At 35.8% G+C, this 13,479-nt stretch overlaps 1 protein-coding gene across 2 annotated transcripts; it reads left to right on the top strand.

Annotated features, from left to right (window-relative positions):
• Positions 1-4,469: 4,469 nt before the first annotated feature.
• ggt1b (gamma-glutamyltransferase 1b) lies at positions 4,470-13,478 on the top strand. 2 transcript variants are annotated; one of them, XM_058411920.1, is made up of 13 exons: positions 4,472-4,688; positions 4,754-4,840; positions 5,480-5,610; positions 6,731-6,820; positions 7,130-7,322; positions 8,617-8,777; positions 8,937-9,086; positions 9,630-9,766; positions 10,034-10,221; positions 10,434-10,561; positions 10,766-10,878; positions 11,013-11,126; positions 13,155-13,478. In XM_058411920.1, exons 3-13 carry the CDS (start codon positions 5,547-5,549, stop codon positions 13,299-13,301), a joined length of 1,485 nt encoding a protein of 494 aa, XP_058267903.1. In that variant the 5' UTR covers positions 4,472-4,688; positions 4,754-4,840; positions 5,480-5,546; the 3' UTR covers positions 13,302-13,478. The 2 variants fall into 2 exon arrangements, with proteins under 2 accessions (XP_058267902.1, XP_058267903.1); XM_058411919.1 differs by having other exon boundaries at positions 4,470-4,840.
• Position 13,479: the final 1 nt, after the last annotated feature.

The raw sequence follows: 13,479 nt of genomic DNA, 5'->3' as shown, positions 1-13,479 counted from the left end.
GGGAATCAATCCTCAAGAGTGTGGGAGCCTGCTGTTGGCCCACCAGGGATCTATTGTTAATAGGTGAAGCAATTTAATCAAAGGAAGAAACACATCAAATGATAACAAATATATCAAAAGTGGAGGTTAGGTAAACAGGAAGGGCAACAGAGCAGAGAGAAAAACTTTCCAGGATGCAGAAACACAGTCCAGGGTGAAAGATACAGTGCATTAACTTGGAGCAATCCCCAAACGACTAAGAAACTGCATTCGCTCAACAGTTTTTCAATTCCCAAAAGTATTTTTGTCGGTCTGTTAATTTAATCACTTCGAACATCCAGAAATCCCCTTCCTCAAGGACACAAGTCAGAGTTGTGTAAACAGATTTATGGGAAAAGATGAAAAAGTCATGAGAATGGAAGCGTTCACATTCAGTCATTTGCCCAAAAACACATATACACTTGCACACATTTCTCACTCTGCTTCTTTTCTAGTGACAACCACATAGTGTGCGTCAGCAGTGTTAAGATCTATAGCACTGTTTCTCACAGTGGGATCATCAGATGACCAGAAAACTAAACATATGGTCAAAACCATATCTATTGGGAGTTTGTGTTTACATGTAATGTGTAAAGTATTAATATGAACACATAGCTTACACGTTTTTAAATCCTCAGTGAATTCGTGATATCTATTAAAGAGGCTAAAAAAATCCCAGAGGCTAAAGAATTCGCTCCTGTTTTGGTTGTGGAAATATTCAGCATTGGATTTCTTTGTCATGTCACATTTCACAGTAGAGATTAGTGGCTGAAGACACTCAGAACTTTAAGAATTTAAGTATTTCTGTTTTACCTAGCCTACTAGGGTCAATATTTTCATGGAAGATTTCCAGAAAAAACCCAAAGCGGTTAGTTTTTTAACACGATCTCCAAAGTAAATGTTGATATCAAACCCATTTCCGTTCTCTGAGATGCTCCAAGTGCTTGTCCATCAGCATCTAAAATTTGCAGGTGTTTATCTTCAACCACTAGCATTCTGTATAAGGCTATCCACCAGAGAGGTCTCACACTGAAAGCCAACAGAGCCCTGACTCACTTTATATTAGTCTCACAGTGATAAAAAATGATTCATTTGTTTATACTGATTGAAAATGTCCCATGATTGCCATTCGACTGGGAACAAGGATCACCACTATACTAATAAGAAGGGTTAATATCATGTTAATGTAATGGCACATTTTAAACACTGATATTAATATTGATTTATTAAGATTTTGTATATCTTGTTGTATCAAACAGACTATTACTGCTCTTCAAAAGATGTTTTCTTAACAATCACAACAAAAAATACTATATATAAATATAGTCTATATATGTTAAATGACAATGTATGTCACAGTCTGTATGAGCTACACTGATCAGCCATAACATTATGGCCTAATATTGTGTTGGTCCACCTTTTGCAGCCAAAACAGCCCTGACCCATCAAGGCATGGACTCCACTAGATCCCTGAAAGTGTTATCTGGCACCAAGATGTTAGCAGCAGATCATTTAATTCCTGTAAGTCCTCCAAGGGCCACACCCTACAACTTACAGGACTTAAAGGATACTGACAGGAAAGATACTGACCACTGCAGACCGGGAACACCCCACAAGAGCTGCAGTTTTGGAGATGCTCTGATCCAGTCGTCTAGCCATCACAATTTGGCCCTTCGCCAAACTCGCTCAAATCCTTACGCTTGTCCATTTTTCCTGCTTCTAACACATCAACTTTGAGGACAAAATGTTCACTTGCTGCCTCATATATCCCACCCACTAACAGGTGCCATGATGAGGAGATCATCAGTCTTATTCACTTCACCTGTCAGAGGTCATAATGTTATGCCTGATCGGTGTATGTATGTCAAACAGCACTATAGTAAGCATGTAAAATAGTTAAACCAATTACACAAACCATGATTCCTGTTAAGTTTTTCCAGTATTATCTTTATTGGCAGTGTTATTCTTTTAATTACCCATTACCCTGTTGTAAACCAGTGCAGATAATGAGTAATGTCTTGAATGCTGGTAATGTTATGTGAAGCTTTGATATTTGCTTTACATTTTTATTGTCATCATTACATCCTCAGTTGCATCATGTGATGTTGTTGTCCTTCAGCTGCTCCCTCCTGATCGAGGTCGGATCATCCAATCCACATGCTTTGGTTTTGGCGCAAATTTTACTCCAGAGCCTGCCGTTGAACCACCAGGGATCTATTGTTGATTCTAGCTGAATTGTTTTAAAACCTCAACGCTCAAAGCTCAAACGTTAAACCAAATCAGATATGATTGGAATATTGTTTTCTCTATGCTGTGAGCGAGACAAGAAAAATCCATGGCAGGACTTTTACAAGCATCAGCACACATCATGGGCAGTGGTGGTTAAGGCTCTGGCTTGTTGATCAAACAATCAACTCCCAGCACCACCAAGCTCCACTGTTGGGCAACTGAGCAAGGCCCTTAACCCTCCCTGCTCCAGGAGCGCTGTATCATAGCTGCTCTTGGGCTCTGACCTCAACTTCCTCAGCTGTTATATGCAAAGAAAAGAATTCCACTGTGCTGTAATATATGTGTGTGGCTTAATAAAGGTTTCTTGCCCTCAGTTTTATCAGTGCACACATTTTATTTATAATATAAGAAGATGCACAAATTCAAATTCATTTTGTTGGTACAAATCTGTTGAGAAACAACTGTGGCTCAGTTACAACATACCATAATCGTTAAAAAACTAGCTTTTCAGGTAGATGTCTTTCTCTAAGGAATGACAGAATGGAAAACAGCATTTGTTTAGAAGTTCTATCATTGACCTTGTGTTTATCTGAAGGAAATACATAATCCTGAATTACTCTCGGTTAAAGCCACACATGAGAGCTGTTTACTCTGTCCAGAAGGTTCTCAAAATGTAATGATTTATTTATTTATTTATTTATTTATTTACTTACTTACTTATTTATTTATTTATTTATTTATTTATTTATTTATTTATTTATTTATTTATTTATTTATTTTTACATCAACTGTATAGGTAGGTAGGAATATATTAGAACAGGATTTTTTCTGCTACTGTTGAAGCAACTCTCTAAAATGAATGATTTATATTTATAATGAATTATTTATATATCCTTAGAATTAAAAATAAATCTAAACACTGCTTATAAGTATTCACCCCCTGTCATTTTTTTTTAGCAGGTTAAATTGGGACTATTTCAATTTTCAGTTCTCCTGTATCCATGTGCATGGTCCATGGTTGCATGATAAATATCAACATTCTAACAGCTAAAATGTCATCTCAGATCCATCCTGCTGTCATGAAGACCAAGGAACTACCCATGAATCTTTGAGTGGATGTTGTTAGGGGAAAAAAAAAAGTTGTGGAAGATGCCAAAAAGATCAGAAAAAATTTGACCCTTCAACGGAGCACTGTGACATATATTATATATTAACAACATGGCGAAACATGGCACAAACAAGATCCAAAACCACAGCCATCCATTCAGTTGAAGTTTATGGGAAAAGAAAGCCACTTGTTAGAGATTTGTCCAAGAGGCCGACACTGAAGGAGTTCTGAGAAAGAGTCTGCTTGAAGGCACGCATGTGAGGAAATTAGACTTTCAGTCCTTACAGACTTCAGTCCTATAATGTGTCAGCTATATATGGTTGAAATGACAATAAAAGCTTATTGACCTGACTTTTGGAAAAGATTTTAAGCTTATTATCATTAATGATTGAGGAAATGACCTCCCACCATCCCATCACGTCATTTCTTTACATCCTCTCCTCCTGTGCTGGGATTGGCTCATTGTACGCTCTTTTGCTCCCATTGGTTGGTTGCATCACTCCTCCCATATTCATGCTTTTCCATCAGTGAAACAGTGTGTCATTTATATATATATATATATAGAGAGAGAGAGAGAGAGAGAGAGAGAGAGAGAGAGAGAGAGAGCAGGCAACTGCTAGAGCTACAAAAGATTTCGAAGTTCACTTGAAAGAAGGTTAACGCTGTGGAAAAATCTATTATAGCCAAAAGACAGCAAGCAATTTTAACACACGGTAATACCTATCCGTATTTACATTTTATTCACACATTTCCTTACAGAGACTGAATTATAAACAATTCATATTACATTCAAAATTTCCCCCAAAATTAGAGTAAGTGCACCTGTCCACAGTTAATCTTTCACTGTTGCTGTAGATATGCAGCTCGAACCGATTAAACATTTAATCCATTGTAGCTTTGTGATTCGTGAAATGTGTGAAGGGTTCAAAGGTAAAACACATAATGAGGCAACTGCCTGTAAACTATAATAAAATGCAGGTTAGATCCATTAATCCACTGTAGCTTTGTGATTCGTGAAATGTGTGAAGGGTTCAAAGGTAAAACACATAATGAGGCAACTGCCTGTAAACTATAATAAAATGCAGGTTAGATCTCAAGTTAAAGTTTAATTTCACCTTAACAGATTGAAGTGAGGTTATTGCTACAGTGCCGGTCAGAGTCAGTAAGCTAACTTACACAGAAATTTGTTTCGCTTCAGGTCAGATATGTTCTTGTAGTTTGATGGTGGATTGTTGCTCTTTGTAATAAAAACCAAGCAAGATTTAAACAGACTTTTTACTAGGACATTCATCTGCTGGTGTTTGGCATCAGGATGATGCAGAAGTCGGTGATGGTGAGTTTGGCGTTGCTGCTAATTGTTTCAGTTGCAACATTTTTAGGTGTGTTTTTTGGATATAGGGGTAAACATTCATCTGTCGGCACTGAGAGATCCTACACACATGCAGCTGTAGCAGCAGACGCCGGGCCATGCTCCGAAGTCGGCAGGTGAGAGCTAAACATTAAATATTATCAAGTCCTGTGAATTTACTGTCTCCAACATTTACTTTCACAAGAATGTTTCACAAGAGGAGGAGTGTATAATGGGAAGCAGATTGTCCAATTCATACAGACGTTATTTTACATATTTATGTCTGTAGTATATCAGTGTGCAATAATCTGCTTCTACTCCATCCATCAGTAGAAATCAGCCACTACAGGACCACTACTTGACAGATATTATATGTGTGGTGGATTATTCTCAGCACAGCAGAGACCCTGACACTGTGGTGTGTGTTATCCTGTTGTGAGTGCGTCATGCAAAGCAGCGTTCTTAGATTTTGTCATTTCCAGAAACATCCTGTGCTCAGCGTTACTGGATAAAACCATGATCCTGATATTGTAATAGCTTACATCATAACACACTTTATTTGACAGTATCTTGGGTTTCATTAGTACTATTTTAATGCTGATGAAGCCCAGTGGAAAAAATAGTCTGTTTCTATTTCCTCAATGCTGAAATCCCAAACCTGCTGAGCTACAATCAGTAACTGAACATACAGAATGCATATATATGGTGTGTGTACATGATGAAATGACCAGTGAAGCAAAAAGAAGCGTGTGTGTGTGTGTGTGTGTGTGTTTCAGAGACATTCTCCAAAAGGGAGGTTCTGCTGTAGATGCAGCAATTGCTGGTTTGTTGTGTATAGGTTTGATGAATGCTCACAGTACGGGGATAGGAGGAGGTCTGTTTCTCACCATCTACAATGCTAAAACAGGTATACACATACACACATAGAGAAAGAGAGAGAGAGAGAGAGAGAGAGAGAGAAAGAGAGAGAGAGAAAGAGAGAGAGAGAGAGAGAGAGAGAGAGAGAGAGAGAGAGATGGTTCCCCACATAACCATTCTGTTACACAATACACTCACAATAAACCACCCCCAGTGTGAATGATAGTCAGATGTCACACAGGAAGTTGAGCACTCATTCATTTCAGCATTATATTAAAATGATTTAATAATAAAACTAGTTTTACATAAAAATAACTCTAAAATAACCCCAATCATTAAATAAAACATTACAAATGTTCTAAAAGCACACATGGATGTGAACTGCAGCTAGAACTGAACAGAACTGCTAAAATAGAAAATAATTCAAAACTTTCTGATGATTTAGAATCAAGAATTCAACACTGTAGCAGTATAACATACAACAAGAATAGAATCTGACCAGATTAAACCAGAACAATATTCAGTAAGAATGAATAAAAAGGACAAGCTGCCTTAGATCAAAAACAGGCACAAAGTTCAAATATCCAAACAGGCAGTCAGAGAGGCAAAACAAATCCAATCACATGGATGGAGTCACATTTGAACATGATGAAACCTGAAAAAGTTAGAAGTCTTAGGAGCCTGAAGGGAGAGAGATGAGAGATGAAGAGATGTAAAGATAAGAAAAGGCAGACATTCAGGAGCTGGATGTCAAAATTGATCACAAAACCGACCAAAAATTGATTAGGCTTAAATATCGAATTTCACTATGACATGTAATGCTCCAGAATTTCTTGGTTTATCTTATCTTAGGTTTATCTTATCTAAAATTGTATATTAAAAATTATTATATCAAAAGAAATCTATATTGAATACAGGAATAATGACTGCATTCACTGCTGCGGATGTTAAACTGGCTCCTTATAACGTGATCTTTTCAGGCAGACAGCCATGTTTAGTGTAGAGAACAGCATAAATAAATTTGGTAAATGTAATAAATGTATTGGCAGATATTTGATTTTTCATCATTTTTTTAAACATTTTCCAGAAATCAGCCACTGCAAACATCTCATGAGGTTTCAGAGACCGCCTCACATTTATCACTCAGCACTGATTATTTGTTTTGACAGGAAGAGTGGAAACGATTGATGCTCGTGAAACGGCACCGTCTAACTCGTCTCGGGAAATGTTCGGGAACAGCACTGAACTTTTGCAGAAAGGTACTCATTAGCTACATAATTCAGGATCCAGGCTTTAGGAGATACAGCCAACAGACAGGTTACGGCACAAGATTTTTTTATTTTTTATTTTTTTTAAGGAATGGGTAGGAGTTTAGATGGGCAGGTTTCGAAATTGAGTATTATTAGGGTGGTCAATAATAATAATAATAATAATAATAATAATAATAATAATAATAATAATAACAAAAAAAACAACTATAGTAAAAATAATAATAAAATAAAAGATGCAAAAAGATTCTTAATGTGAATATTTTGAAAGGTTTCTACTGTAGCTGTCTTGTTTTTTAGGCGGCCTTTCCATCGCTGTTCCGGGAGAAATTCGAGGCTATGAACTGGCTCATCAGCGCCATGGTAAACTGGCCTGGAAAGATCTGTTCACACCAAGCATCAAACTCGCAAGGAACGGATTTCCTGTGGGTAAAGCTCTTGCTGGAGCAATTCACAGCACCAGAAACACGATCCGCAATGACAGCACTTTATGGTAAATATCTATATATGTAATATAAATCTCTCTCTCTCTCTCTCTGTATCAGTTCTTGGTTTCATGTTTGAACTTAAATTCCATGTTCTATGTCCAAGTATATCACTTTACATGTTCTGTATTTTGTATTTCTATTTTATAATTCAATTATTGTGCTTTTTCTCTCAATTCTCTGCTTTGAGTTTGAGTGGTTGTTTTGTGTTTAAGTTTTTGTTTTGAGTTTTTGTTTTGAGATTTTTGTTTGAGTTTTTTGTTTTGTGTTCAAGTTTTTGGTTTGAGTTATTTGTTTTGTGTTTGGGTTTTTGTTTTGAGTTTTTTGTTTGAGTTTTTTGTTTTGAGTTTTGAGTTTTTCGTTTTCGTTTTGTGTTTTAGTTTTGTGTTTTAGTTTTAGTTTTGAGATTTTTGTTTGAGTTTTTTGTTTTGTGTTTGGGTTTTTGTTTTAAGGGGTTTTTGTTTTGAGTTTTTTGTTTGAGTTTTTGTTTTGTATTTGAATTCTGTGTCTTGTGTTTTAGTTTTTTGTTTAAGTTTTTTGTTTGAATTTTTTGTTTTGTGATTGAATTTTTGTTTTTGTTTGAATTTTTGTTTTGTATTTGTTTTTTGTTTGATTTTTTTGTGTTTATGTTTTTTTGTTTTGTGTTTAAGTTTTTGTTTTGAGTTTTGAGTTCTGTGGTTTGAGTTTCAGTCCTGTGCCTTATGCAAAAACTTTATTTGCCATTGAGTTATCCTGCCAACAACAAACAGAAATCATCAATAGTCTGCGATTTCCTCATAGCATTCCTATATAATAGCAAACTCCCCACTGTGGGGTTATGTTCACAAGAAGGTCAACAGAAGTAGTATTTGTACTTGACAAGGACATGTAAATCTCTGACTAGAGGATGTGGGTTGTAATTCCTGACTTCCTGACAACTGGTAAAAATAAAACAAAACAAACACACCGTCAAGTCAGAATTCCTCTAAACAAAGTAACGCACCTTATCTTTAAATGTGTTACAAAGTATTCAGTAATGAGTTTCTTTAATCAACAAATTAGTTTTCATTTATCTTTTTAATGATTTGTGTAACAGTTCCATGTTTCAGTTTCTTTATTTTACAACACTTTTGCATCTCTTGCTTCAGTCCTTAGTTTTAGGTTACAGTTGTGTGTGTGTGTGTGTGTTTACATTTACAGTTTTCAGATTCTATGCCTTGTGGCTAAGTTCTGTATATTAGTTTTATTCACGGTTCTCACAATTTTTATGTGAAATATTACCGTCCTGTTTTTTGTGTTAAAGTTCTCGGCTTTGTGTTTCAGTTCCGTGTTCTGTAACACGAATGGAGAGATCTTAAAGGAAAACGACACAATCACCTACCTTAAGTTGGCAGATACGTATCAGCAGATTGCAGATAAGGGGGCGGATGCTTTTTACAGCGGCTCGATTGCAGAAAATCTCGTCACAGATATCAGGAATGCAGGTGGACTTTCCTTCTGTAAACACTGACACCCAACAGGAAGCTAGTGGTTTTTCCTTTCATTTGTCACCTATCTGCTTTTTGAAATGTTTAAACACAAACATGTATCTCTGATGATGATGATAATGATGATGATATATGTGTGTGTGTGTGTGTGTTTAGGTGGTATTATAACTATGGAAGATTTATTAAATTACACTCCACTACTGGATAAAAATCCTTTGAAAGTACCTTTGAGTGAATTTACAATGTTTGTGCCAAACGCTCCATCAAGCGGTCCCATTCTCACCGTCATCCTCAACATCCTGAGCGGTGAGAATATGCCTCTCTGGGGCAAAAATAACTGCTTTACTCAAAAACGTTAACTTCACTAAATAAAATAAAATAAATAAATAAATAATGATAAACAAACAAACAAAGAATAAGTAAATAAATACATTTATTAATAATAATAATAATAATAAGTAAACAAACAAACAAATAAATATATAATAATGATAAACAAATAAACAAACCAACAAAAAATAAGTAACTATCCATTTATTATTATTATTATTATTATTATTATTATTATTATTATTAATAATAATAAATAAATAAATAAATAAATAAATAAATAAATAAATAAATAAATAAATAAATAAACACATTAATTGCATGTAAATTGCATGAAAGAAATTTTTTCCCCCTTTTCACTCCCTAGACCCTTTTCACCAATATTTGCCAAAATCAACAAATTAGTAATAACCACCTTATTTACATAATCTTATTAAGTAAATAAACATGTCACATGCCCTACCTACTGTAGTTTCTGGTTGAATCTGACAGGATCACAATCTCTTTTCTTCTTTACAGGATATAACTTCACATCAGACAGCGTTTCCAACACCGAGAAGAAAATTCTCACCTATCATCGTATAGTGGAGGCTTTCAAATTCGCATATGCTAAACGCAGTGTTCTGGGAGACCCCAAATTTCTTAACATCAGTGATGTAAGTTCTATTATACAAACATGTTAGAAGTAATACAAAAAAAAAGCCTTGTGTGTGTAGCAACGATAAAGAGAATATCATTCAGAGCATTTTAAAGTCATTGTTGTTCTATGAAATTTCAGACATCGTAGACATGGCTAAGTAATGAACAGAATGTGGACTAAGAGTATAAAGACAGAGTTCTCTCAAACTACCTCAGATTTTTCTGACTGTTTTCTATTAAGTTTAATTCAGGTGATACACCGCTTTATCACATTCCTTCCCCAGTTTATCCAGAACATCACAGCTAAAAGCTTCGCAGATTTGATTCGGCAGAAAATCACAGATAACACCACACATAATGAGAGTTATTACGAACCCGAATATTTTCTTCCGGAAAATCATGGAACTTCTCATATTTCTGTAGTGGATGCAGATGGAAACGCAGTTGCAGCCACCAGCACCATTAATCAGTAGTAAGTGGTCAGAACTATCTATCTATCTATCTATCTATCTATCTATCTATCTATCTATCTATCTATCTATCTATCTATCTGTCTGTCTGTCTGTCTGTCTGTCTGTCTGTCTGTCTATCTATCTATCCATTCTGACCAAGATCTTATTCTGTTAGAAAAAGTCTATGTACTACGTGTGTGTTTGTAATAATTAAGTCTTCTCTCCATCATAGTTTCGGGTCCAAGGTCATGTCCCCATCAACAGGAGTGTTGTTGAATAACGAGATGGATGATTTCAGTTCTCCTCTCATAATTAACGGATTCGGTGTTCCACCTTCACCTAATAACTTTATCGTACCACGTTAGTAAACTTACTTGTTGAGATTTTCAGAGCAATCAGATCAGTTTACAATGGATGATACCGTACTTTTGAGTTGTTCAATTTTTTTTTTTATAAGTTATTACATATGTTAAAATACTTATTTGTTCCTAACCAGAACAAAAAACAAACAAACAAAAGAAGTTACTTTTTTTTTTTCTTATGTTGCACATATTTCTTTTCCAGATAAGCGTCCCATGTCGTCTATGTGTCCTGCTATTCTGTTCGATAAAGATAATAAAGTTAAACTGGTGGTTGGTGGATCAGGAGGGACAAAAATTACAACATCAGTTGCTTTGGTAAGTATTAAAGAATAAAGAAAGGCAGAAAGGGAAGAGAAAGAAAATATTAAAGAAATAAAGTCAATGCAGAAATACAGAGGAGGAAGAAGAAACAGAATCATTCTGGTAAAATAACAGAATTGTCTTTTTAGGTCATTTTAAATTCACTGTTCTTCGACTACGATCTGAAGAAAGCTGTTTCTGACCCCCGGATTCATCATCAGCTCAGTCCAAACTTCACTGTGTTGGAGCCAAACTTTGACATGGTGAGTGAAAAAATCCATTAATTACTATCAGTAACGCAGAACTGTAATTTCTTTAAATAGACATTTGCAGTGTGGGACTGAACATTTGAAAAAAATATGAATAAGAATGAAACAATAAATTCTGCTGTCAGTTTGTAATGTGACTAAACTCACGCTATTCTGTACAGTATGACTAAAGGTATATGGACACCAGATGATCACACTCACATATGCTTGCTCAATATCACATTCCTAAAATCTTACAGTCATTCCATCTTTTTCCCAGAGGTCAAAAATGCCTGTTTTGTTGCGTCAATGTCCAGCAGTGAAATTATTTGTCATGTCCCACTCCACAGTGGTTGTAATGGCATGAAGTAGACACTCAGGGCTTTAAGAATTTCTGTTTTTATCTAGCCTTCTATAGGCAAAAATTGTTTCATGTAAATGTTCAAATGAAATGTTGATATCAAACCTTTTTCTGCTCAGTGAGATGTCCCAAATGCTTGTACATAAATGTCTCAGATTTATCTTCAACCAATAAAATTGGATTTAACTCGTGTCCGGGGTGTCGTTCTGCCTTTTTGCTGCTTATAACTCCAGTCTTCTGGGAATGATTTGTAATAAATTTCTGTGGGAAATAACCCATTCAGCCCCAAGAGCATCAGTGAGTTCACAGACTGATATCTGATGAGAAATCCAGCCACACTATCAGACATCCTCACCCAGAGCAGCTTAGATTCTTACCTCATTTTATACAACTGAATGAACCAAATTTTATATAACCTTCTGAACAGTAGTCCAGCATCTTAACCACTAAGCTACCACTTCCCCAGGGCCAAAAATGTTTATTAGTAAAGCATTTGTTTATAGACCTTGATTTGTGCAAAGGGGTATTGTCATGCTGGAAGAGATTTGGGCTAAACACATAGATACCACTAATCATTATATTACAATATGCTAAAAATATTCTAGACACATGGCCTTGTGACAAATGTTTGGGGAAGGTCTATATGTGGGTGAAATGGTCAGGTGTCCACAAACATTTAGCTATATAGTGTGTATTAAAGGCAGGTATGTATATGTACAGTGGAACCTCAGCATATGAACTGAATTCATTCTGGAGTTCTTTAAGGCAAAAATTTGTATTGCAAAACGAATTTTCCCTTAAGAAATAATGTAAAAGCAAATAATCTGTTCCAGCCACCCAAAAATATTCCCAATATGAAGCGTATGTAAACTGTATGGCTACTTACAAAAAAGTGACCCAAGCCATGTCAAGGCTCCTCACAGGAAGTTGTGCCACCAAGCTTGGGCTAAAAATAGAACAGACCACCAACGCCACCAATCTGTCAACAAAAAAAACGCACAAAAAATCACCTAGCTTTTGAACGCATGTCGAAGGCATCGTTAGTATGGTGGATTTACTCTTTCCAAACAGCTTTTGCTGACTAAACAAAATTCATAAAATTGGTAAACTCGCTTCGCTTGGCTTTCCACTGACGCTAACAATTTTCGAACGGCTCCCGGATGTACGCACAACGTACCCGGTGTCCGGTTCGGTTCGTTTGTATGCCGAAAATGCTTCGTATGCCGATGTAAATTTCAGTTCTTAAGGCGATAAGGGAGGGCATTCGTATGCTGAGGTTCCACTGTATATACTTGGAGGGTAAATGAATCCATAAACAAAAGACTCATAGAGGGTCACAGAGTCGTAGGCAGTGCCAGAGTTAGCCGTAAAACATAATCATGTGGTAAATCAGGGTGACCTTTTCCGATTAGATTAGATTAGATTAGAATTGTTCCAATTAAAAAGTCATTTTAAACATTTACTAAACGTTTAATAATTCATTATCTTAGTTTGAATGGTAGAATATTTAACAGCAAAGCGTTTATACAAAAATGTAATGCCATAGTATGTTTGCCTTGGCAGTATTTTTTCCAGGTAAATTTTTAAAAAACTAGAAAACAGAACTTTTAAGTCGTGGAAAACTAGTTTCTTTTCTATGCACATATTATATGAAGTGTGGATAACTCCGTCTCCATGTGCAGGCTGTAACAGAGGGACTTGTTAAGAAAAATCACCTGATTGAGATGTTGACATCAACCGGCGCTGTGATTCAGGCGATCCTACAAGAGGAAAATCGTCTATACGCCGAATCCGACCCTCGAAAGGGAGGATACGCCGCAGGATACTGACAAGCCGTATTCTGTTTTATTCCTATTTATGATTTATGATGTTTCATGTCGTCTGTTTAGATTTTATAGCATGAGCAATTGTTCAGACTGTCACGTGAACTGCTGTCATAGACGTTCAAGGACTAAACCACTGAATTAATGTCTTTGTATGCAACAAATTAAAGAAGAAATTTATTAC

Source organism: Hemibagrus wyckioides, linkage group LG16 (genome assembly GCF_019097595.1).
Source record: "Hemibagrus wyckioides isolate EC202008001 linkage group LG16, SWU_Hwy_1.0, whole genome shotgun sequence".
Lineage (NCBI taxonomy): Eukaryota > Metazoa > Chordata > Actinopteri > Siluriformes > Bagridae > Hemibagrus > Hemibagrus wyckioides.
Note: the sequence above shows the minus strand (reverse complement) of the source record. Positions and strands in the feature narration are given on the sequence as shown.